This window comes from Macaca fascicularis, chromosome 6, assembly GCF_037993035.2.
Source record: "Macaca fascicularis isolate 582-1 chromosome 6, T2T-MFA8v1.1".
NCBI classification, from domain to species: Eukaryota; Metazoa; Chordata; class Mammalia; order Primates; family Cercopithecidae; genus Macaca; species Macaca fascicularis.
In genome coordinates, this window is record NC_088380.1 from 5647429 (window position 1) to 5673097 (window position 25669).

Below are 25669 nucleotides of genomic sequence, written 5' to 3' on the forward strand. Positions count from 1 at the left end.
CACCTAAACCTGAGGGTGACTGTGGGATTCAGTGTGGGAGCACAGGATGGAGGGTCAAAGGAGAAGCCTGGGTATCTTCACAAGTCCTCGGGTTTACCATGAGATTCAGGAGCAAGTCACTGTTGCCCTAACTCTACTCAGCAATGCTGTAGAGTGGAACACAGGATGCCCCTGCCCTGGATCCTCAGCACAGACACAGCTGCAGGCAGAGCCTTGCAGGCAACCCCTAGGTGGGACCCTTGGTGCCCTGCACTGATGTGCTACAAGGAGGTGGTGAGGAAGCCAGCTCCCCTCCCATCCCCTTGTGACTGGCCCACAGGGGGTTGCACAGGGAAATTAACATGAATGGAAATCATCAAGTCCTCAGAAGTGACTCCAGGAGGGAGCTCAAGCCCTCCGTCCCAGTGAGTCCCTGTTATGGGGCCATGATTCCCCCTTCCTCTTGACAACCTCTCCAAGGTGCACACCAAGTCCTCCTGCAGATGGGCTTGTGCAAAACCAGCTGAGGCTTGGTAGACACACTCAGGCACAGTGTCTCGATCAAAGGTGACCCCACTGGACAAAGCCTGGCTCCAATTTCACTCCGCACCCCATCACCTGACAACGTGCATGTTGACGGGGTATGCTTTTATCACCAGGAAAGAAAAACACATTTACAAGCATCCACAGCTGCTAACAAATTGAAAGAAAGATACTCTGACATCTTGAGCCTCCTGCTGGAAGAATGTGTGATCACTTACTAAATAATCGTATGAGAAAGTTGAACCAGAATTTGAAGAAGCCTCTAGAACAAACTACTAAAGAATTAAAAATAGAGGACAGAAGAACACAAGAACCAACATCACAGAGATGTAATTCCAAGAATCCTGTAATGAGCAAAAAATCAGCTTCCACACTGTGGAAGACTCAGTAAGGGAAAGAGCCTCTGTCTTTAATGAATACATCGAACATAAAAATAAACAAAATTTAAGGGAAAGCCTAAAGCCTGCAAGAGAAGATGTGAATCTATTGCACAATCTGGACTTTATTTGGATTCCTCAAACAAACATATCAAATTAGGATATTGATGACACAGCTGGGAACTGGAACACTAACTCTTCAGGGATGTTAAAGAATCATTAATGCTCTAGATGTTATGATGATATTATGGTTATGTTTTTAAAAAATCCTTATTTTTTAGAGATTCATATGAGATATTTTCAAGTCTGGAATCACCTTCAAAATGCAGTAGGGGTTGGGGACATACACTGAAATTGTGAAAGTTGAGTGGACAGGAACCCATAGATGTTTTGTATTTTATATGTTTGAAATTTTGCATTTTTTAAAAAAGAAGAGAACAGACACACTGTGCCGAATAGGGTTCTTTCCAAGTCCACTGGAACCCAAAAGCCAGAGGAAGGGAAAGAATGGCATAGCATGAATCAGGATCAGGAAGGTGAGAAACAGCAGGGGCAGGAAGACTCTGGTAGGAGAGCTCACTCGGGAACAGTGGAACTGAAAATAACTGCACACGCATGACCGTGGCTGGGAAATCTTGCCGCCACCTCCACATCAGGTGTGGGGCCGCTTCTGTCAGAGTGATGGAGCCATCCCTCACCGAGGTCTCTTTGTCCCTGCCCAGCTGGTCCGTGGGGAACTGGAGTGCCTGCAGTCGGACGTGCGGCGGGGGTGCCCAGAGCCGCCCCGTGCAGTGCACACGGCGCGTGCACTATGACTCGGAGCCAGTCCCGGCCAGCCTGTGCCCACAGCCTGCTCCCTCCAGCAGGCAGGCCTGCAACTCTCAGAGCTGCCCACCGGCATGGAGCACCGGGCCCTGGGCAGAGGTAACCTGGGCGGGGTTGGCATGGGTGGTGGCAGGGCCCCTGCATGATCTGCTGTGTTGCACGTGGCCCTTGCTGGGTGCTGATCCTGACTCTTCCGTGCAGTGCTCACACACCTGTGGGAAGGGGTGGAGGAAGCGGGCAGTGGCCTGTAAGAGCACCAACCCCTCGGCCAGAGCGCAGCTGCTGCCCGACACTGTCTGCACCTCAGAGCCCAAGCCCAGGATGCATGAGGCCTGTCTACTTCAGCGCTGCCACAAGCCCAAGAAGCTGCAGTGGCTGGTGTCCGCCTGGTCCCAGGTAGGTGCACCCTGGTCTCGGGGGAGCAAGGTTGACCAGATTTCCCCACCAGGACTGCCTCTTCTCTCCTGGTTTTCCTCTTCCCGCTCCTCTCTCTTCTCCCTTTTTATCTCTTCTTGACTTCCTTGCACTGCCAAGTTTCTGGTCTGCCAGCTTCGGACCACCCTCTCGGCTTCCATCAACTTCATGGGGTTGCTTAATTTTCTTTGGCTTCTGAATCATGTCCTGGGGGCATCTCACACAGTGGCATCCATGTCCTTATCACTGGTCCGGCGTGGAGCAGAGGACGAGAGGGTTGAGGGGGTGTGAGCGTGAGAATAGGGGATCATGTAACTCCTGGGCAGGTGTAGCCACATTCCAGGAAATGCATGACTCCTGGAGAGCAGGAAGAACATGGGTTGCTTGGAAAGAAACAGTACCCATTTCCTGAGACAAGTTTCCGGGGGCAGCTGTTCTGTTTGTGAAAGGAAACTCTCCTGTTAGTTTTATTGAAATCGGTCACCTGGTGCTGCAGGAGGCCGGGAAGTCCTTTCTTCTGCACCATTCAGGAGCTGTCCTGGACCCCTTCATCATGGGAATAACACTGGAATCATTAGTTTGGAATACTGATGGTTTCATGACTAGCTTCGGACCAAATGCTTCCAAAAGCGCTTCGGAAATCTTACACCCCACAGCGTGGTAACGGCACCACCAGCCAAGCATGAACCTGTCTGAACGGGGTATTGAGAGATTACCGTAACCCAGAGCTGTGCCTTTGTATTGCCACAGCAGTTGTGGGAAGAAAGCTCCTCCCTGATCCCACGCTCCTCAGGGAGGGACCCAGGTCTCATCAGGCACTGTGTTTTCCCCACCCTCGAACGATGCCTTCTTTGTTCAGATTGGTAGGAAGTGCCAAGCAAGGCATTGAATCCTGTTGAAACACTGTTTCAGTTTGTCACTAAAAAATAAGAGCACCCTTGCTTGCTTGAGTGAGCTTGCCATTGGTAACAATGTACCTCAGGTCCTTTCACCTGGAGGGTAGGAATGAGTGTCCCATAGAACCGAATGCACTGTCATTGGAAAACACACATCCCTGGGTGCATATCCCTAGAGGCAGAGTCTACAGAAAGTAAGTGACATGGCTACATAATCTGTGGGCTGTGTCCAGGTAGAAAGTCTTTGCCCTGAAATTTAATACATGCACACACACACATCCCACACCACACACACACGCATGCCAGAGTTTCTCTCTTAGACCTGGATCAGCGAGCAACCAAGAAGAGTGTTCCAACTCCTCTCCATCTTCCATCAGGATGCACAAAAAGCACACCTGTAAGCCTAAAGATGTGAATGCGAGGTCAGGACCTGGGCAGGTGTTGCCACCTGGGCTTCTCTGCTGGGGAACCTGAGGGCATTTCAGCCAGAGGTCCATTGGAGCTGCACAACATCGTCCACTCTACCCCAGCAGGAGACAGCAACGCCGGGGGCCGGGACCTCTGCTCCAGAGACCCTCCGTGCCCAGTCTGTGGTGGGACAGTGTACCTTGCTCCTGTGTGTTCTCCCGGCAAGGGGGGGCTGCAGCCTCCTGCCTGGGCTGCTGGTTTGCACAGGGCACCTCTGCATAAGCCAGGGTGTCTGCAACTGGAGCAGCTCAAGCTTAGAGTCTGCCTTAGCGGGGAGCTAAGAGATTTGCTCTCCATGCACCCTTCCTTTCCTCACAGGCAGCACTCGGATTCCTAGGGAAGACTGTGAGCCCTGAGTTTCTTCTACCTGCCCCTGCTTTGGGAACCAACATCACTGCAGTTGGGTGGATCAATCCATAGAGCCGTGGTAGTTACCACATGTACTTACGTGTTAAGTTTCAGTATGTTCCAATAGCAATGACAGCCCAACATTTTAATTTTCCAGTGAAATGGGATGATGCCCTCAAGGTCCTCTTATTTTTAATGATGGATTCTATAATGTCTCTTAAAAATGCTAAGGTCCAACAATTTTCACTGAATGTTCACACTTATACAAATGTTCAAGCAGATATCTTTGATATTTTAACCCACAGATTTTGCAAAAAAGAGAATTTTTTTTCACTGACATCTTTTGTTCTCCTATTTTTAGTGCTCTGTGACATGTGAAAGAGGAACACAGAAAAGATTCTTAAAATGTGCTGAAAAGTATGTTTCCGGAAAGTATCGAGAGCTGGCCTCGAAGAAGTGCTCGCATTTGCCGAAGCCCAGCCTGGAGCTGGAACGTGCCTGTGCCCCGCTTCCGTGCCCCAAGCACCCCCCATTTGCTGCTGCAGGACCCTCGAGGGGCAGCTGGTTTGCCTCACCGTGGTCTCAGGTAGGGGAGGCACTCGGTTCCTGGAGAGCGGGTGAGCACAGCTCGGGCCTGGGGTTGGCACGTGGCTCCCGGGGATGCTTCTGCGACGGTGTTTTCCCAAAGCTGCCCAAGCCACTGCATGAGGTTTCCCTTCCAGAGCGTGTGCGGGTGGCCTGGTTCCTGCGCGTGGGTGTGGCTTTCTGAGGATGGTCTCCAAGTGTTGCTGAATCTTCTGGGCACATGTGTTTTCCTCTAAATGTCACCCAATTAAGTATAAGGAAATGCAATGCTTTGGGTAAAATCTGGGCTGAATTCCCCAGAGACGAATGTGAACAGGAAAGGAATGTGGGCCCTGGAATAAATAGGTGGTTGTAAGTTTACGGTTCTTTTCAGCCCACCCTCAGTCCTTGCTGTTTCCTGCTGGGGTCCCTGGCAGCCTCACACCCACAATGGAGCGGGGGTTCCTTCCTTGGGATCTTTGTTTCTGTGTTCATCCTCGTCGGAGTCTGTGCCTGCGCCTCGCTCCGCCCCCTCGATGCTGCTAGTGGTTCTGCTTTTGGGTCATGGTAGGCCCAGACCCCTTAGGAGTTCCGAAGGCTGATACTCAGTTCTCTGCAGCTCACCGCAACCGTGTGCACTGGCTCGTGACTGCCCAGCAGAGTGGCACTTTATCTGGCCTTCTTTTCCCATCTCTTGGCTGGGAGAGTGAGCCTCTTTCCAATTTATACAGAGGTTCTCTGCCTGCTGCAGAGGCCCTGGCTCTGGTTCTCTCGTTTTGGAGGATGGAGGTGGAGGGAAGCAGGCGGAAGGGACCAGGAGTGACTGTGTGTGGCAGCAGCCCCCTACATGTGCTCTCTCACTGTCTTGCCCATCTCCATGAGGGTCCCTAACTGGGCCCTCAGGGAATGAGGAATTCCCACAGTGGAATGAAGAGGAATAAGCACAGGGACAACAGCTAGCCCCCACCGAGAGCCCCGTGTGCTGGCGCTGCTCTGAGCCAAGTCCTTTCTCTCTCCTATTAGCCCTCTAAGGGGGTGACATTATCATCCCTGTTTCACAGATGAGGCAACTGAGGCATAGAGTCAGCCCCCACAGTGCTGTTGAGAGGCACAAGCTCACCTGCTCAATGGGGGCCACACACGTCGTCTGGCTTCGGAGAATAGTCACTGTGTCGGGGTCCTTGGGTCCTAGCGATGGTGCTGCCCGGGGCCCTCTGCCCTGTATCCCCACTTCTGGGAGGCAGACAGAGGTTGCCTTTCCTGGATGAGGGCAGCAGAACAAAGACCTGACCCGATGGGAGCCTGTTGTCATGGGGACTGAATGCTGGTTGCTAAAAAGCAAGTAAAAATGAGCTCATGCGTGTGCTTCTGCTTCCCGTCTTATCAAAACACCTCCGCCCCTCGCCAGGGTTGCGTGACCATAACAGGTGGCATTTGCCCCAACACACCCAAGGTGAAGTCCTACGTTGATCGTGCCACCAAGGCGCCCATCACCAAGAGTTTTCCTGCAGACTCCAGCTGGGCCTCCGTGGTTTCCAGCATCTGATTCCAGAGGCCACTGGGCTGTGGCTTGTGCTCTGTCACTCAGAAAAACTTTCACAGGTCCTTGTCTCTCTCCAAAGACATTTCCCAAATGATCAGCGTGGTGCCTGGTGCCACAGGAATAACCCTATCCGCAGTGAACGTCCAGCCTTCCCTCTCTGCCCACCTCTTGCCACTGTCCACAGAGAAGTCCCTGCTTGGACTCTCCCACGAGTCCTCTTCCCGGTTTGCCCACTCATCCTCCTCTCCAGGCCACCCTGGCCTGGGTCCCTGCACTGTGCTAGGTGTTGCTGTGAGCTCTCAGCATAACAAGCCCATCCCACGGAGGAGCGAACGTCCTCCCAGGGAGCACCTCACACCCTCAACCTCCCCCAGGGCCTGCGCTGAAAGAAGTATGGACAGAAAACAGCTGCCTGGACATGCCTCCCATCCCATAGTGGGCCCCAAACTTAGTAAGGCCAGCATAGATCAAGGCTGCTCAGAAGCACATAGGATCCCTCTAATCCCAGCACTTCGGGAGGCCGAGGCAGGTGGATCACTTGAGGTCAGGAGTTCGAGACCAGCCTGCCCAACGTGGTGAAACCCCATCTCTACTAAAAAATACAAAAATTAGTTGGGTGTGGTGGTGCATGCCTTTAATCCCAGCTATTCAGGAGACTGAAGCAGGAGAATTGCTTGAACCCAGGAGGCAGAGGTTGCAGTGAGCCTGGATGACGCCACTGCACCCCAGTCTGTGTGACAGAGACTCCATCTCAAACAAACAAACAAACAAACAAACAAAGCACATAGGATCACATGAAAACCATCAAAAATGATGTTTATCCAGATTGCTTTGTTATGCTACATGTTTTACATGTATATTCTATATATTTACATGTGTGCATATTCACACACATACGTACTCACACACACACACACATGCATAAACCACATATACAGTCATCCCTCTCTATCTATGGGAATTGGATACCAAAATCTGAGGATGCACAAGTTCCTGAAAGAAGATGGCACAGTATTTTCATGCAGCCTACACACATCCTCCAGGTGCCTTAAGCCATCTCTGGATAGTTAATAATGCCTAATACAATGCTACACATCATTTCATTTTCATGGAGTCAGTGTAGTAATGGTGCACTTTTTGAAATTTTGTGAAAAATTTTTTTCAAATATTTTTGAGCTGCAGTTGGTTGATTTGGTTGGTTGATTTCAGGGATGTGAAACCTACAGATAAGGAGGGCTTACTGTCTTTGATATACCATATATATGGCAGCCATGCACCTAACCCATACTGAGTATTCTGAATTTGCTGAATTTTAAAGGAAAGGCAAATTCAGTGAGCGAGTCCCGGCAGCTACTAAGATTCTGTCTCTAGAGAAGTTTCCTCCTGCAGCACAGACTATCAAAGCACACCCTTGTCTTGGGTTTTTCTTTCATTGTCCGTGGATACTGTGCATCTGTTGAGAGACCTGTCTGTGATGGTGTCATCTTTAAAAGCCAAAGGTAACCCTCATTGGCCAACCATGTGCTTCCTGGCTGCTGACCCATGGTGCAAGTGGAAACAGACACACCCAAGCACATGGCTGGTTTGGGGTGGGCTGGAGAGTGCATGTGTGGGTTTAGGAGATCCAGGCCAGGTCCTCGTGTGTGTGCGTGTGTGTGTGTGTGTGTGTGTGTGTGTGTGTGTGTGTGCATGTGATCAGAAGAGGGAGAGGCACTGCCAGAGAAAGCAAATGGAATGTGGCCAGACGAGCTCATAAAGAGTCGTGCACAGTTCACATCCCGGTCAGGTGGCCAGATCACCTAGTAACCAATTTGATTGGGTTTTTAAGGATTGAGGAATTCCTGAGATGGACCTGCCAATGGGGCAAAACCCACCATAGGCCACTCCTCAGGCAGAGGAGTGCAGAAATCAGTGCAGGTGCCTGTTGGGCAGCCAGAGTCAAGGTGTGAACAAGGGAGGCTGAGCTCAGCAACCAAGCATCCCCCGAATGCTTGGTCAGTTGGAATCACTGGTCCCTGACAGTGACCAGCTCTCCCCAAGCCTGTGTCTCTCCTCTCGTGTCCACCATCCTCCAGCTTGTAGGACCCCACCCACACTGCACAGCCCATCTCTCATCCTTCCTAGCCCCCAATTCCCTTTTCTGTGGCCACTTCCAGCCCGCCACTGGTCTGGAGAGGGACCCCACACCATGTCTCATTGGCAGCATCCTGAGCTGAGTAATGTCTCCAAAACTCAAGTCCACCCAGGACCTCCGAATGTAGACTTATTGGAAATAGATGCAGATGTAATTACCTGGGCTGACATCATCCTGGATTAGAGTGGGTACTAACCCCAAGGACTGGCTGTCCTCGTGAGAAGACCACAGGAAGACACAGAGACTCCTCACGTGGGGAGCAAGTGGTGGGTGGCACTGGCTGCGTGATGGGTGACAGAGGCAGGCGTCGGAGTGGTGCCCATATGACAAAGAACACCGAGAGCTGCCAGCACCACCAGATTCTGGACCAGGCATGATGGGCTCTCCCTCAACCTCTAGGAGGAACCATCTCTGCTGCTCATACCTTGATTTTGGATTTCTGGCATCCTAAACTGTGGAAGAATAAATTTCTGTTGATTCAAGCCCCTAGTCGGTAGCAATGATTACAGCAGCCCCAGGGAACTCACGTGGGTGTTGTTCGTGTCCTTGTCTCTTTGTGTCTGTTCCTGACCCCAGAGAGGGTCAGCTGCCTGCAGACAAGTGTCTTCTTTCGCTTTATGTGCTGCAGAGCCCTAGCCCAGAGCCATGAGGACCAGGGGTGTGTGAGTAGCAGGGGCTGGGTCTCACTGAATGCCCGTGCCTTCTGCTGGCACTTGGACTTCTCCTGTGTCAACCAAGAGACACAGAATCAAGACCTCAGGGCCCTGTGCCTCGCAGCCCCTGTGGCCAGGACATCGAGAAGGGACGGACTTGCTGGCTTTTCCACTCTCGGCCTTCCTGACTCCCCTTGAACCGGAGTAGCCCCAGCTCTGCAGCCCTTTGCCTTCACTCACACCCACCACCACCTGAGACCTAAAATCAGCACTGACCAACTTAAACTCAGCCCTGCACGGGAAGCTGCAATGAACCAGGCGAGTATGACGTAGCAAAATTCCAAAGCAATTTAATCCACCCTGGAATCTTTCTTCAGTATTAGCTAAAATTTTACAAAAATAAAACCAGTTCAAAATCTCCTCCAAATGACACCACACTTCACCCTGCTCACTGGAGCTCTGGATGTACATGTGTGAGACGGCATTGCTGTGTATCAGTCTGCTTCTCGGGTTTTTTTTTTTTTTTTTTTTTGAGATGGAGCCTCGCTGTGTCACCAGGCTGGAGTGCAGTGGGGTGATCTTGGCTCACTACAATTTCCGCCTCCCCAGTTCAAGGGATTCTCCTGCCTCAGCCTCCCGAGTAGCTGAGACTACAGCTGTGAGCCACCACGCCCAGCTAATTTTTGTATTTTTTAGTGGAGTTGGGGTTTCACCATGTTGGTCAGGCTGGTCTCAAACTCCTGACCTCAGGTGATTCATCCACCTCGGCCTCCCAAAGTGCTGGGATTACAGGCATGAGCCACTGTACCCAGCCCCCTTCCTTTCATTTTCTTCTGAGGCTGCTGTCTTTTGTGCCAGGTGAAACAGCAAGTGAGCTAGGCAGCTGAGTCGAGGCATTTCTCAGGCAGACACTTTGCCTTCTCTGTCTGTGAGAAATGTGGGTCAGGGACAAAGAGGAAACTGAGGACCCTGAAACTGAACCCTGTCCTCTGGCTGCCAAGCCCATGTTCGCCACCCCCCCTGCTTACTGCAGACACTTCAGCAAATTTAGAAAGTAGAAGACAAGGTTTATCATTATTTAACGTATGCCCTAAAATACATCTAAAACCTAAACTGCATCTTTAATAGCTGTTGCCGTTCTGAGATACTCAATCTGTTTGTCTAAGTCATTTTTACCATAAGCTGGCTGAAGTCTTTATCCACCATGATTCATCTGCTGCGTTCTGAGGTTGTAACTTTTCCTGGGGGTGGTAATGGCTGAAAGGGCTATGTTTACCGTAGCACTTGCGCCTAAGTCTCTGCCTTCACACTGTGGGAAATTGTCAGACGGTAATGAATGGCCCGGGTCTGGCTGAACTTTGCCACTAGACAGGCTTATTCTTGCGACAGTCTAAAGATCACCGTCCCTATTATTTGGTCTGCAGGATTTCTATTGATTTAAATGTTTTGCTTATCTTCACATTTCATGGTGCAGGGCAGCCCGGGACTGATTTAAATCACTGCAGTCATTTGGGCTTAGTGTCAGGTTGTTCCCACGCTAATTTGGTCTGGGAATGGCTTGCGTGCAATCACCTGTTGGACACTGACCCCACATGTAGAGACAGGGTGTGCCCTCGGTGCTGGGCAGTGTGGGGCAGCCCCGGCTCATTCTAGGAGCTGCCCACAATTTGGTCAATTTGTGACCAGGACAGAGCACACACTGATTTGGAAACTCATGGGCACTGAGGGGCAGCAGCCATGTCAGAGAATGAATTTGATTTTCCACCGTGGCAGTTAAGCCTGCATAAGACTGCATCCTGCACCAAGCGCACACAGGAGCATACATGTGCCTGCGCGTGTACACAAACACACACAGAGTGCATGGACATCTCAACCGATGAGGCTGCGTGAGCACTGCGCTGTTCATCCCAGGGTTATTCCCTGAACCCTGATCTAGTCTCCCACCTCTGATAATTCCACAGTAAATCTGCTCTCATCATCTTCCAAAATTATGTGGTGCCCAGAAAAACGTGAACCGGCCTGCTGCTGGATAGAGAAGGTCACCACACGCACCTCCTGAGTTTGAGGGAGTTTGTATTTGGAACCAGTGGGGTTTGTGCAAAAATTCACGACCTCGGTTATGTGGACAGCAGAGGTTTCTGTGAATAAGGCCATTGAGGTCTCTGCCATCCCATCCTGAAATGAGCATGGACATTTCATCCTGGGATAGTGGGAAAGTTACAGGGCAGAAGCTCTAAACCGGGGAGAGAGAGCACACCCAGGCCCTCAGGAGGAAGGGGAATAAAGAGGGGGACTTAGAGCAGGCCTCTCAGGAGAGATTTCATGGTAAGAAAACAAGTGTGTGAAGCCTGTGGCCTCCAGGAATTAGCATGTGTTTGTTTGTTTTCTGTTCCCTTTGTCTGAGACATGAGCTCTGCCCTGCCGAAGCCCCAAGGTTGTCATGCTTCCTCTGAGCATGCTGGAGAGAGGCCACCAGAGCTTCAGTCATGAGGGAGACTGGCAGGCTCAAGTCCCGCTAGCTCCTTTCCATAAAGAGCAGTGATGTAACAAGGAGGAATTGCTCCAATTAAAAAAAAAAAAAAAAAAAAAGACTGGGCGTGGTGGCTCACACCTATAATCCCAGCACTTTGGGAGGCCGAGGCGGGCGGATCACGAGGTCAGGAGATCGAGACCATCCTGGCTAACACGGTGAAACCCCGTCTCCACTAAAAATACCAAAAATTAGCCGGGCGTGCTGGCAGGTGCCTGTAGTCCCAGCTACTCCAGAGGCTGAGGCAGGAGAATGGCGTGAATCCAGGAGGTGGAGCTTGCAGTGAGCCGAGATCGTACCACTGCACTCCAGCCTGGGCAACAGAGCGAGACTCCATCTCAAAAAAAAAAAAAAGCAACAACAGAAAAACAAAACAAAACTAAAAGCAAATGTTCTTATACAAAATGCATCTCTTTTATTTTATTAATGACTAAGAGTAAGGATTGACTTCCTATTCTCCAGTAGTGTTCGTGTAGCTGTGTGGTTCATCCCTGGTACATGAGCTGAACTCTCTAAAAGCATGGAGCCTGCCACTGAAACAGGAGCATACAGAAGATTAGGAGGGAGAGGTTTTCTAGTACTTCAGCGCTCAGGAAACTTGGTGCTTCGTCCATGTCTTGGATTAGACTTGCTGGAAGGGGGCTGGGGCTAAGGCTATCTGCAGAGCCTCTCTTAGAGCATGAAAGTCAGCAAGGTGGTCTTTCAGGTGAAGAAGAAGCTGCCATCATTCTTGAGGAAGTCCTTGAGTCCTAAGATGACCAAAAGGCCCTGCTTGCAGGACCTCGGGGAGAACTATCCCCTGGACACTGCGTTGATGCTTTTCCACACCCAATTTCCCAAATCCAACAGTCTTGGCAAGAGCCCCTGGGCTCACCTGGGACTGGCGTCAGGCCCCGGGTAGACAGCTGGGCAGTGCTGCGTACCCCCATGAGGGACGCAGGCCAAGAGGCTTACTAAGGCACTGGAAGATTGGGTGGCTCTGGGACGACCAGCCCGATGATGGCCATGGGAGCCTGCAATGCTTCTGTATCACACTCTGCCCCACGCTCCCATGGGGGATGAATCAACCCCAGTCATTCAGATAGGACGCCTGCCAAGGCTTACCCTTCTCTGCCCCTGGGGCGTTTTCACAGCTGGAGGAGAGGCAAGCCTTAAAGACAGGTCCTCACAGACGCTGCAAAACTGCTGTGTGTACAGAAGAGGGGTCTATGACAGGAGGGAGCTCTGTAGAACTGGGGATCACAAGGTCCTCTGCAGGCTGTGACAGGGTGGGGCAGGGTGGGGAACCATCTGTCCAGAATGATGGAAAGGAGTCTCAGTCTCTCTAATGTTTGCTCAGGCCACATGCTGGCTCTATGTACCACTTTTGTTAGATTAAGATGTGGCTGAAGTCAGTTCTAAAAATAAGAAAAGGCAGAAGAGCATTTCCCAGTGTAATTCTGAAAACATAGGGCGGTGGCTCTCCTAGTGTGACCCCCACTGCAGTGCAGCAGCAAAGTCCCGGTTAGAAGTGCAGGCTCTCGGGCTCCACCCAGACTGACTCAAGCTTGAGCCCTTTGGGGGTGGGGTCCTGTGGTCTGTTTTAATAAGTCCTCTGGGTGATTCTAATGCACATTCAAATTGGAGAGCTGCTAGTCAGGGGGTGAAGCCACCATCATGGGGGTTTGGACAGCTGGCTCTGACAGTGGATAGGTAGGAGGTACAGGTGCAAATCACCATCACAGCACAGCCTGGTGTCCCCTCTCACTTCATCATCGATAGGATGCTCAGGTTGGATCCCATGAAGCCGGAGGAAGAAGCACTAAGCACTGACTTCCAGATCCCCCTTCCACTGAGTAGTATGTTTCCTTAAGGTGCTGTGTCATATGACTTACCCACCACACCTGTTGGACTGCAGCCTCTTGGACACTCTCAGACCTGCCTGTCCCCTCTGTCATCACCCAGGAGTCTGTGTGATTATCAAGGCTCCAGGTGATTTTTAGGATCCGTCTGTTTGGAAGTCACAGATCCAAGGGAACGTCTGGAAGGTGAATTCTAAATGGCTGTGCTGAGTTTTAAGCCATCGTATCTGTGAGACTGAGGAATAACTTGGATTTTTTTCTTCCTGGAATGAAAAGTGAATACACATTTTCAGGTTTCTTCTTTTTCATCTCCAAGCATATAACCATCTTTATACATTCAAAATATTTCCAAAATGTGCAGCTGAACATCTTTCTGTCATCTTACATAAAGAAATGAAAATTTTGAGAAACGTGGAAGCTTTTTCCCCATGAATTTTTTTCACGGGGAATTGTAAAACTCTCAGGATGAGTGCTTCTCACACCTCCTGTACGTAGGAATCATCTGGGAATGGTGCAGATTCTGATGCTGTACGTCTTGGAAGCAGGGATGCTGAGAGTCAACCCTGATAACAAGCTTCCCCCCAGGCCCCTGTGGCTGGGCCAAGAACCTCACCATAAGTAGCAAGGATTTGCAACTGTCCTAAGGCTCGGGGCCAAGTTGATTGTGTTCATCACTTGTATCAAGTGCCTAGAACAGTGCCTGGTACTGGGGAGGTGGGCAATTTTATTAACCCGTTCTCACGCTGCTAATAAAGACATACCTGAGATGCTCAATTTATAAAGGAAAGAGGTTTGATTGACTCACAGTTCCGCAGGACTGGAGAGGCCTCAGGAAACTTACAATCATGGTGGAATGGGAAGCAAACATGTCCTTCTTCACATGACGGCAGCAAGGAGAAGTGCTGAGGAAAGAGGGAAAAGCCCCTTACAAAACCATCAGATCTTGTGAGAATTCACTCACTCGCTATCACTAGACTACCATGGGGGTAATTGCCCCCGTGATTCAGTTACTGCCCTCCTGGTCATATGGGGATTATGGGATTATGACACTTAGGGATTACAGGAACTATAGTTCAAGATGTGATTTGGGTGGGGACACAGCCAAACCATATCAGTGATTAAAATCTGCTGAATAAGTGAATCAGTGACAAAAATGAATCAAACCACATATTAATTATTTTGGAACTGTTTTAATGATACAAAAAAACCCCAAAAACAATGGTGAGATCTCTTGATTTCTAATTGAGGCATATCTTAAGCAAGAATGGAATTCTGCCTGAGTTGCTTGTCGTAAAATAAATCTAACCCAAGAAACAAAAGATGTTGTAGACACTGATGGAGGCGGATGTGACCGATGAGTTCCTGGGACCTGCTTTCTCAGCAGAGTGACCACAGCCCCAAGGTTCTCGGTGCGCTGCGTGAGCTCAGAGGGTGTCTGGAATGCAGACAGTGGAGAAAAAAGGCAGAAATGTGGTTTTGCAGAATGTTCAGAAAGATGTAATATGTGATGGGCAGCATCTGGCTCTATCCTTGTGACCCTGATAATTCTGAAATCAAACATGAATCTCCCCCACATTATTTTTTCCAGTTTCTATAGTCATATATTGTTGACAACTTTTGCTAAAATTGGGTTTGAAGCAAAGGGAGTAAGCCTCCCAGATATGTTCCAGACACATGCTGAGGGGCTCAACCATTCTTCAACCAAAGAGGAAAAAAAAACCAGACAGACAGTTTCAGCTTCTGACTTTCAGGGCCATTCGTGTCTCCAACTTTTCTCCTCTCAATGGGCAGATAAAGATGTTTGACTGCTCCATCACTGAATCCCGTCCCCAGCGATTTAAGTCACTTTGCAAAGCTCTGATTGCAGGAGGTCCCAGAAAGGTTCAGTGCCTGGTTGTTCACTGGCAGGCTGGTTTGGGCTGTGGAGAACCAGCCCCAGGCCTGATGCCTTCACTTGCTGGAATGGTCTTTGACATACTCTCTTGTAGGTTTGGGGCGTAAAGAGAATCATGCGTGTCCCCAGTTTTTCACAGTATGATCCTTGCATTTTAAAGCAACAGTTTTGTTGTTTTGTTTGCCCACCATGCGCCAGGACTTCCAAAATGTTATCTGACCCAGTCTTCTTGCAGGCGCTCCTTTAATTGCTTACATTTTCAACATATTCCAACCCTAGCCTTGTCTGAGCACGATTTACATGATTTAGTCTAGACAGTGGGTAGTTTTATTTTTCAAATGACTCAATCACAGATTCCAGTGTCTCTGTCTCTTTAGTTGCCTATCCCCTGATTTCTTTGCAGTGGTTGATCTCAGATGGGTCCCACTTGTGTTCTGTGGTGTGTGCATTAGGCCGGTTCATGAAAGATAATCTAACCAAGCCCATTCCCTTCCTTCCCTCTCTCTCCCTGTGCTGTTGATACTCCAAGTATTGGGGAGGCTTCAATAGGATGCCAACACCTTAGCAAAATGAGCCCCAGCAGCTGCCAGTGCCTACCCTCATGCATGGTGGGCCTGGGAATGTGGGTGATGGTGCCACTGTAAAGATTGACTTGTCAAGCTTCTCCCCATCGGACCACCAGAAAGGATGGCTTGGCAAGGGCGTTCCCTGAAGGGCACTACTTCTTTCACGCTAGGCTCAGAGAACAAGCCTGCTATCCCCAGATATGCACAAGTTTCCTTGTGGCCACGCAACCATCATTGACACACTCAAAAAATACTCTAGACTTCCAGGCACTTCTCCTTCTATCCATACCTGAGATTAATTTTGGCCAGCCACTCCCAGTTGTAGAGAGAGATCACCTTGAATGATCTGGGTGGAGGGGGCAGTGCTTTCAAGTGGAGAGGCAAGAGGAAATGAGGGGTTACCCCAACCAGCAGTGACAAGGGCTGGCCCTGAGGACAAGAGTTAGGGAAGAACCCAGTCCAGGTAAGTAAGTACCTTTGCGCCAGGTCCCAGATGATAACATCAGCAACTGTGTTCTCTGAAATACCATAAATAGAAACCAAGATGTTAAGTCTTTTCATGTTTTTAAATCAGAAGGATAACTTGTACGTAACTTTATTGGCAGAGGGATCTAAGTTTGTCCTTCCTTGCTGCCTGTAATTTGAAGAGATAATAATAATCCATGAATATCAGCTTTTTTAATCAGTATGCTTATTTATTTATTTATTTATTGAGTTAGAGTTTTGCTCTTATTGCCCAGGCTGAAGTGCTGTGGCATGATCTCAGCTCACTGCAACCTCCGCCTCCCAGGTTCAGGCAATTTTCATGCCTCAGCCTCCCAAGAAGCTGGGATTATAGGTGCCCACCATCACACCCAGCTAATTTTTTTTGTATTTTTAATAGAGACGGGGTTTCACTATGTTGCCCAGGATGATCTCAAACTCCTGACCTCAAGGTGATCCATCTGCCTCAGCCTCCCAAAGTGCTGGGATTACAGGCATGAGCCACCACACCCGTCAGTATACTTACTTTTTAAAAAAGTGAACTCAGCCCCGACAAAGCCCAAGCCTGGGAACCCTCTGTTGAGACTGTATCATCCAACTCTAGCAGTTCAAATCCCAGCCTGCGCAAGTCCTGTCACTGGCCAAGGCTGTCTTCTGTCTGAACAACAGGAAGGGTTCCAGGAGCTATGTCAGCTGATTGGTTTAGAATGCTTTGCTTGAGGCCTGGCCGAGCGCATGCCTGGTGCTTGCTTCTGGAAAAGGTGAGCAGGGATGGGGCTCGCTCACGCACATCCTGGCCAACCATAACTCCACCTGCCTCTACGAGGCTCTCTTCCCCATTGAAGTCACTCTTCCCTCACTGGCCTGCAGCAGCGGGCCTCTTAGAAACGTGGGCACACCGAGGTTAACCAGGTGCCTGAGAGCCTGGGGCCATGGTGACATGTGTGTGTTGCTCTCGCAGTGCACAGCCAGCTGTGGGGGTGGCGTTCAGACGAGGTCCGTGCAGTGCCTGGTGGGGGGCCGGCCGGCCTCAGGCTGCCTCCTGCACCAGAAGCCTTTGGCCTCCCTGGCCTGCAACACTCACTTCTGCCCCATTGCAGAGAAGAAAGGTGAGTGCCTGGGGCCCCTCAGCATGGCCTGGGCATGGGGCTGGAATGTCAGGTTTCTGGAGCAGTTCCTTGGAGGGCCTGGAGTTAGGGTCTTACGTCTGACCTACCTTTTCTGTCTTTGCATCTTCTCCAGTTCTACAATGAAATGGTCCATAGAGCTGACCCTGCTGCCTCTCATGACACCCCAGGACAACATAGATGGTCATGACATATGCATGACTTCTTTCCTATATCAATGTTGTTCACTGTATTTAAAGAATCAATCTTAACTAAAGCAGCTTCTCTCCCTAGGTTAAACAAAAGCCTCCCTTATTAACTGGGTGCCCTCTAAATGCCATCCCTGTGCACACAGAAATTCCCCCAGCATTGCAGAGACAGATGGCCAGGCGCCCATTAAGGCTATTCTGAGAGATAATGTGGCTCGAGGAAGGCGAGTGGTTTGGCTCAACCAGAGGATTGGAGAATTGACATTCAGTCAACAGAGACTCCAATGGGTAGATGCATGGTTGAGTGAGTGGGTTCAGCACAAGAAGAAAATTTCAGTTTTGCAGGAAGCTTCCAAGAAGGGTCTTGTGAAAATAATGTGTTCCACAGGACCTGCATCAGACCTGGGGGCTGCCTTTGTGCAGCAGCCGCGGAGTGTGACAAATGCGCTTTTATTTGCCAAACAGAGCTATTAGCTGGCAACATCAGCCACTGCCCTCGGGATCACTGAGTAATGCAGCTCTGCTCATTTTCAGATGCCTTCTGCAAAGACTACTTCCGTTGGTGCTACCTGGTACCCCCGCACGGGATGTGCAGCCACAAGTTCTACGGCAAGCAGTGCTGCAAGACCTGCTCCAAGTCCAACCTGTGAGTCAGGACAGCTTTCCACGGCAGAGAAAGTGGCTGTGTGGCAGGGAAATTTCCCACAAATGAGCTGTACAATCTATGTCGGAATACATCCGAGGAAGATCAAAGCCAAAAGAAGAAAACCGTGTTAGGCTCTTTGACCAGGAGTGTATGTATGCACGTTTCACCATGAGCCTGCGTGCAGACCTGTGTCCCCGCGCACAAGCCTCTCCTGTTAGGCTGAAATGTGGCACCCTGGCAGGCACAGCTGTGGCTCGTGAGGCAGAAGGCAGGCTCCACAACGGGAGAGGCAGCTCTCACCCCTGCCTGTACTGCAGCTAAATCAAGTCAAAAAGACAGGCGGGGCTGAACTTGCTTAATGTCTGGTGCCTTATAAAAAGAAGGAAAGGCCATGAAATAAGGAAAACATACAAAATATCTGCCCCCAAGTTCACCAGCCTCCCCTCCCACTGGGGAGGCCCCTCAAGCCATCAGGAGTGACCAACTTCCTGAGTGGAGGTCAGGGGAGCTCCAGGAGGCTGCCCAGGGTCCTCCTCCTCCTCCCCAGCTGCTGAGCATCTCTTACTAGGAACCTGGAGCCACCGCCGGAGCCAGCATCATCTCTAGGGCCAGAGGACTGCATTCTGATTTGGGACTTTGCCTATGGAAATGAGAAAAATTAAATTCCTGCTAAGGTGCTTCCATCTCTTTCAGATTCATGCCTTGAAGGAGAGATTTTTATATTTTATGTTTTATCTTTCTCAGTTATTTGCAAGTGAGTGTCCTTTTAAAACCCCATTTCTTCATGCTTTTCTTTGTAAATGACAGATCGAAAGTATAGGTTACATCAAAACCCTACCATCCTGAGAAGAGTTATGGTTCTGCTGTAGCAGACGTCAGCCACACAGCCGATGTGACAATAACCTTAGAGTCCTGTGTTTTGTTGTTTTTGTGTGTTGTGAGATTTTAATCTGTTTTTTTTCTTTTTCTTTCTTTTTTTTTTTTTGGTGAGTCTGGCCATTTCTATAATGCCAGGTGGGAAGCCAGGCCGCGGGTGTTTGGGTGGGAATCTGCCCGGCGTCTCCGGCATGCCCCCCCACCCCCACCATCCTCAGTGCCGCTGCTGTTCTCCTGTCCGGCACTGTGGCTCCATTCGGAAGGGGCACCTGGATATTTATATTTGCTGAAGCTTTATAATAAAGTTTATATTGTACAGTGTGCTTCTGAACTACCTCATGATTCTTCACAAGGTTAGTTTCTGAAATCAAAGGATGGAACAAACATACTGGGAGACGGGTCTCAAAGCGGAGGAAATGGGGCTCTAGACTGTAGGAGAAAACTCGAAATGGCCTAGAAGAAAGTGCCCCTGAGTAAAGGGGAGGCTGCAGGGGAGATGGTGGCGACTGGTGATGGTGGCTTCCTGCTGCATTTAATTAAAAGGAGGTGGGACCTCCCCGTGCCACCTCAACTCCTATTAGCCAGGCTTCTTCAGAGAAGCAGAACGAGTAGGACATCAAGAGGGTTGGTGGGGCGGGGGATGGGGAGGAAATTATTTTCAGAAATTGGCTCTCAGGATTGTGGAGGCTGGCAGTTTGGGAATTTGGAGGGCAGGCCGGCAGGCTGGAGATATGGTAAAAGTTGATGTTGCAGCCTCTAGTTTGAATTCCACAGGACAGCAGCCTGGCGCCCCAAGCAGAGTGTCTTTTCTTTCTTTTTCTTTTCTTTTTTCCAACTTTTATTTTAAGTTCGAAATTGTGCAGGATGTGCACGCTTGTTACATAGGTAAACGTGTGCTATGCTGGTTTGCTGCACAGATCATCCCATCACCTAGGTTTTAAGCCCAGCATCCATTAGCTGTTCTTCCTGATGCTCTCCCCTACCCCAATCCCCCACCCTCCGACAGGACCCAGTGTGTGTTGTCCCCACCCCACCTCATGTCCATATGTTCTCATCATTCAGCTCCCACTTACAAGTGAGGAAATGTAGTATTTGGTTTTATGTTCCTGCATTAGTCTGCTAAGCATAATGGCTTTCAGCTCCATCCATGTCCCTACAGTGGACATGATCTTGTTCCTTTTTATGGCTGTATAGTGTTCCAAGGTGTATATATATCACATTTTCTTTATCCAATCTATCACTAATGGGCATTTGAATTAATCATGTCTTTGATATTGTGAATAGTGCTGCAATGAATATACACGTGCATGTGTCTTTATAACGGAACAATTTCTACTCCTTTGGGTATATACCCGGTAATGGCATTTCTGGGTCAAATGATGTTTCTGTCTCTAGGTCTTTGAAGAGCCACCACACTGTCTTCCACAACGGTTGAACTCATTTACACTCCCACCAACAGTGTAAAAGCGTTCCTTCTTCTCCACAACCTTGCCAGCATCTGTTGTTTTTTGACGTGTTAATAATAACTATTCTGACCGGTGTGAGATGGTATCTTACTGTGGTTTTGATTTGAATTTCTCTAATGATCAGTGATGTTGAGCTTTTTTTCATTTACTTTTCGGCCTCATGTATGTCTTCTTTTGAGAAGTGTCCAGTCATGTGATTTGCCCACTTTTTAATGAGATTCTTTGTTTTTTGTGTGTGTGTGTGAATTTGTTCCTTGTAGATGCTGGATATTAGACCTTTGTCAGATGCATATATTGCAAAAATTGTCTCCCATTCTTAGGTTGTCTGTTCACTCTGATGATAGTTTCTTTTGCTGTGCAAAAGCTCTTGAGTTTAATTAGATTCCATTTGTCAATTTTTGCTTTCGTTACAATTGCCCGTGCCTATGTCCCGAATGGTATTGCCTAGATTTTCTTCTAAGGTTTTTGTAGCTTAGGGTGTTACATTTAAGTCTTTAATCCTAATCCATTTTAGTTGATTTTTGTATATGGTGTAAGGAAGGGGTCCCATTTCAATTTTCTGCATAAGGCTAGCCAGTTCTCTCAACACCATTCATTAAATAGGGATTCCTTTCCTCATTGCTTGTTTTTGTCAGGTTTATCAAAGATCAGGCAATTGTAGGTTTGTTATCTTATTTCTGCATTCTTTATTTAGTTCCATTTGTCTGTGTGCCAGACTGTCCCTGTGCCAGTACCATGCTGGTACTGCAGCCTTGTAGTATAGTTTGAAGTCAGCTAGTGTAATGTCTCCAGCTTTGTTATTTTTGCTTATGATTGTCTTGGCTATTTCGTTTCTTTTCGGGTTCTATATGAATTTTAAAATAGATTTTTTTCTAATTCTGTGAAAAATGTCAATGGTAGTTTAATGGGAATAGCATTGAATCTATAAATTGCTTTGGGTGGTATGGCCATTTTCGTGATATTGATTGTTCCTATCCATGAGCATGGAATGGTTTGTTTGTGTCATCTCAGATTTCTTTGACCAGTCGTTTGTAGTTCTCCTTCAAGAGGTCCTTCACTTCCCTTGTTAGCTATATTACTAGGTATTTTATTCTTTTTGTAGCAGTTGTGAATGGGAGTTCATTCATGATTTGGCTCTCGGCTTGCCTTTTGGTGTATAGGAATGCTGGCAATTTTTGCACATTGATTTTGTATCCTGAGACTATGCTGAAGTTGTTTATCAGCTTAAGAAGTTTTGGGCTGAGACAATGAGATTTTCTAGATGTAGGATCATGTCATCTGCAAATACAGATAGGTTGACTTCTTCTCTTCCTATTTGAATATACCCTTTATTTCTTTCTCTTGCCTGATTATCCTGGCCAGAACTTCAATACTGTGTGTAAGAGGAGTGGTGAGAGAGGGCATCCTTTTGTTGTGGCAGTTTTCAAGGGCAATGCTTCCAGCTTTTGCCCATTCACTGTGATATTGGCTGTGGGTTTGTCATATATGGCTCTTATTATTTTGAGGTATGTTCCTTCAAAACCTAGCTTATTGAGAGTTTTTAACATGAAGAGGTGTTGAATTTTATTAAAGGCCTTTTCTGCATCTATTAAGATAAATCGTGTTTTTTGTCTTTAGTCTGTTTATGTGATGAATCACATTCATTGATTTGCATATGTTGAATCAAACTTGCATCGCAGGGATTAAGCCCACTTGATCATGGTGGATAAGCTTCTTGATGTGTGCTGGATTCAGTTTGCCAGTATTTTATTGAGGATTTTTGCATCGGTGTTCATCAAAGGTATAGGTCTGAAGTTTTCTTTTTTTGTTGTATCTCTGCAAGATTTTGGTATCAGGATGATGCTGGCCTCATAATACGATTTAGAAAGGAGTCCCTCCTTTTCAGTTGTTTGGAATAGTTTCAGCAGAAATGGTACCAGCTCTTCTTTGTATCTCTGGTAGAATTCATCTGTGAATCCATCTAGTACAGGGCTCTTTTTGGTTGGGAAGCTATTTATTGTTGCCAGGCAGGCCTTCTATGTTGCGTCTGTGAAGTGCTTAACATTTCAATCAATTGACTGTAAGCAGAGTACCCTCCGTAATATGGGTGGGCCTCATCCAGTCAGATGAAGGTTTTAAGAGCAAAGACTGAGATTTCCCTGAGAAGCAGCAATTCTGCTTCAAGACTGCACAGCCACATTGCCACATAAAATTCACCATTATGCCCCTTTCCCTGGGGTTGGATTTAACCTGCAGTAACTGGGACCCAGTGAGAAGCCACTACCACTGGTGTGACAGAGGCAGACACCTGCTCTCAGGATGTCAGCCGCTGGAATGGATGGCTGGTTCTACACGTGCTCCGGCTGCCTGGTCTGTGCATAACACCAGCTGTTGACGTGGCACAGCAGGCTCTGCACCACCTCTTCCAACGCACAGACCCACTCATGGGAGGAGATATTCCCAGTCCCATTTTACAGAGCAGAAATTCTGACAGAAAATTTATATAGCTTTTTCTGGAGTTGCCAGAGAGAAAGGGGGATTCTGCAGAATTCTACGGGATTCTGGGGAGCTGGGGGCAGCTTATTCCAAAACCCAGAGCCATCAGGTACCACAGTCTTATTGATTCACCCAGGCACTGGGGCTGTCCTCCAGACCTCTGTCCTTCAAACAGAGGCTTTTCAGTAATCCTTTCATCATATCGTCAGTAGCCCTTCATGGGACACCTGCTGACCTTGTCCCACGAAGGAGGCAAAAATGGCCAAGATGTGGGCCTGCCTTCAAGGGCTTTATGTTCCAGCAGTGAAATAATGTATGGCCGCAAATGGATGTACTATGAGGTTGACCATGACCACAGGATGGGGCTAGGATGAGGGGGTGGATTTGCTTCTGTTAAGGAGGGAAATGGTAGACCAGAGACCTGTGCTCTTCAACCTGGGCTCTTACAGTGAAACGAGAGCATGGGCAAGAGGGGCAGATGGAAGAAGCACCTATGACCTTCCCAGGATCCACCCATGATTTGTCTGTGACTTGCCTGTGACCTGCCCGTTGTCTGCCTGTGACCTGCCCAGGCTCTGCCTATGACTTGCCTGTGACCTGCCCATGATCTGCCCATCAGTTGCCTATGACCAGCCTGTGTTCTGTTCATGACCGTGCACTTGAGACAGATGCCGGCAGGAGAAGGGTAGCGTGGCAGGTGAGGGGTTGCCTAGGGCCCGGCTTGTTGGGGCTGCAAGACTCGTCATCCTGGCACCTGGTTAGCATCCCTCACTCAGGCCATCTCTGTGTCCCAATCAGCCACTCCAACTGGCCTGACACACCCCCACAAGGGGCTCGAGAGAGGCTGGCTTAGATCATATCAGCACTGGCCAAAGCCTTCATCTGCTTCTATGGCCAACATCACAACATCCAACTTGCGTGGGCTGCATTTGCCTTAGGCTATATTTAGCACTGGCTGTGTGCCAAGCCCTAAGATGAGTACTTCATGTGCAAAGCCCCACTTGACCCTCCCTTGGGGGAGGCGCCATCAATGGGCCTGTCCACGGCAGGAGGAAGAGGGAGCAGCACACCGATGCCTGGTGACTCTCCCAGGCCATGGAGCCAGTAAATGGCACAGCTGGGTGTTAAACTGTGACCTCGCACCTCACCCTGTGTCCCTCACCTCCTGTTCCTCTCTCAACTTGCTCTGTCTTTTGTGGACGCACAGTGCCCATGTCATCTTGGCCTCTGTGGCTTTGCCGGGCCATGTCCGTCATCTCTTCCACAGTGCAGCCCCTCCCTGTACACCACCATCTTCCTGCCCGCACCTCTTGGCTTCCTGATGTTCCAAGAGCTCCTCAGAGGCAGGTGCCTGGCCTTGCCCACCGAGCACTCTAGAAACTTCTGGCCAGCCGAGAATCTCTTTCCATCTGGAGTGATGGGGTTTGGGATTCTTCTCCTTGTTTTTGCACAATATAGTCTCAGCATGGTTGGCTGGAAACAAGCTCTAGATGTGAAGTTGATACCTACCACAGGGGTGACTTCAAAATCCAAGTCTAGAGAGACCTCCTTCACCTGCATCCCCTCCTGACATGAATATCTTGAACCTTCAGCCTCAGTGGATCCACAGGTTCACTCCCCTCTCCACTCAGTCGCAGGCCACCATGCTGTAAAACTGCAGCTCCCCAGCAGTCGCTGTGTGGTTCCTGGGCTGTGGGGGGCTTTGTCTGGGGGGCGCTGAGTTAACCTGATTCTCACGAATCACAGTGTGATCCTCACTGCCCTTGCCTGCCCTAGATGGGTGACAAGGGGGCCAGCCTGGTGCAGTTACACAGCCGTCTTAGCATCTGGACAGCGCCCTGGCTGATGTATAGGCGGACACCCAGCTGCACCAGATGGTGAGACCCAGGCTTCTCCTTATTGCAGGGGGCTGCCTGTGGGGATTTTCTCCACTTGCTTCTCAGTTGCCTTCCGGAGCCAGGACAGGGCCCAGAGAGCCTTTGTTCCAGTCTCGCTGGACCCCCGGGAAGCCCACCAGGAGCTGCCCCATGGAACCTGAGGGGGAGAAGGGGGACATCCCTGTGTGGCAGGAAGCACAACGCCCTGGACTAAAGGCAGCCCCCAGATATTCCAGGCTGAGTGAAGGAGTCCAGACAAAACAAAGCTGTGCTGGAGGAGGAGCGGGGCTGGCCCCAGCTGGACACATCCCAGCCCGCAATCAGGCTGCCTCTTTCTGTCTCCCTGCAGCTCTCCGATGCCACCCCCACCCCCACCCCAGCTAGAAACACTGCTGCTCCGAGCTCAGCAGCCTTAACAGAGAAAGCCAGCGGGAGACTTGGGAAAGTGAAGAAACTCTCCCCAAAACCCCAGAACACTGCACCTTTCCTATGACAAAAACCATGTGAACCACCCACCCCACCCCTGTCATCGTGTCTGCATCCTGCACAGTGTGTGTGAGCCTGGACCAGGGGCTCGGCACAGGCCCTTTCTCAGCCTGGAATTCTCACTTCTGCATCGCACGGGATGGGTTCAGAGGCTCCTCAGGCCAGTTTGCCAGCGGAGTCTGCTCCCCAAGGCAGCAGGCCAGGCTGCCCCCAGGCCTCCCTGAACCCCCCTGAGCCTACCCTGTGATCTCTCCCTGGTGTTCCACTTCTCCCAGTCCCCTTCTGAGAGCTTCAGCAGTGCCAGGTGCTGCACCTGTCCCTCCAAAGGCACCCTCCTGACCCTGCTCTCACTTATGCAAGTTGTGTGCCCTGGGCCCTGTGTTTGCTTTCTCACTTCCTCCATGAGGATGGGGTCATCTGGGACATCCTGCAGAGGCGGGCCTCCTGAGACCCGCCACTAGTGCTCGTCC

At 49.5% G+C, this 25669-nt stretch overlaps 1 protein-coding gene across 3 annotated transcripts in view; it reads left to right on the plus strand.

The window, feature by feature from the left end:
* ADAMTS16 (ADAM metallopeptidase with thrombospondin type 1 motif 16) overlaps positions 1–19213 on the plus strand; it is a 180502-nt gene extending 161289 nt beyond the window's left edge. For 2 of the 3 annotated variants that reach the window (XR_012414501.1, XM_005556567.5), the window contains 5 exons: positions 1622–1823; positions 1926–2120; positions 4212–4436; positions 17020–17167; positions 17908–19213. Coding sequence is in view for 2 of the 3 variants with exons in the window: in XM_005556567.5 (XP_005556624.3) it covers positions 1622–1823; positions 1926–2120; positions 4212–4436; positions 17020–17167; positions 17908–18023 (886 nt within the window). In the remaining variant the exon portion in view is untranslated. The remainder of the gene's footprint in view (positions 1–1621; positions 1824–1925; positions 2121–4211; positions 4437–17019; positions 17168–17907) is intronic. The other variant, XM_045393523.3, reaches the window with a different exon arrangement.
* Positions 19214–25669: the final 6456 nt, after the last annotated feature.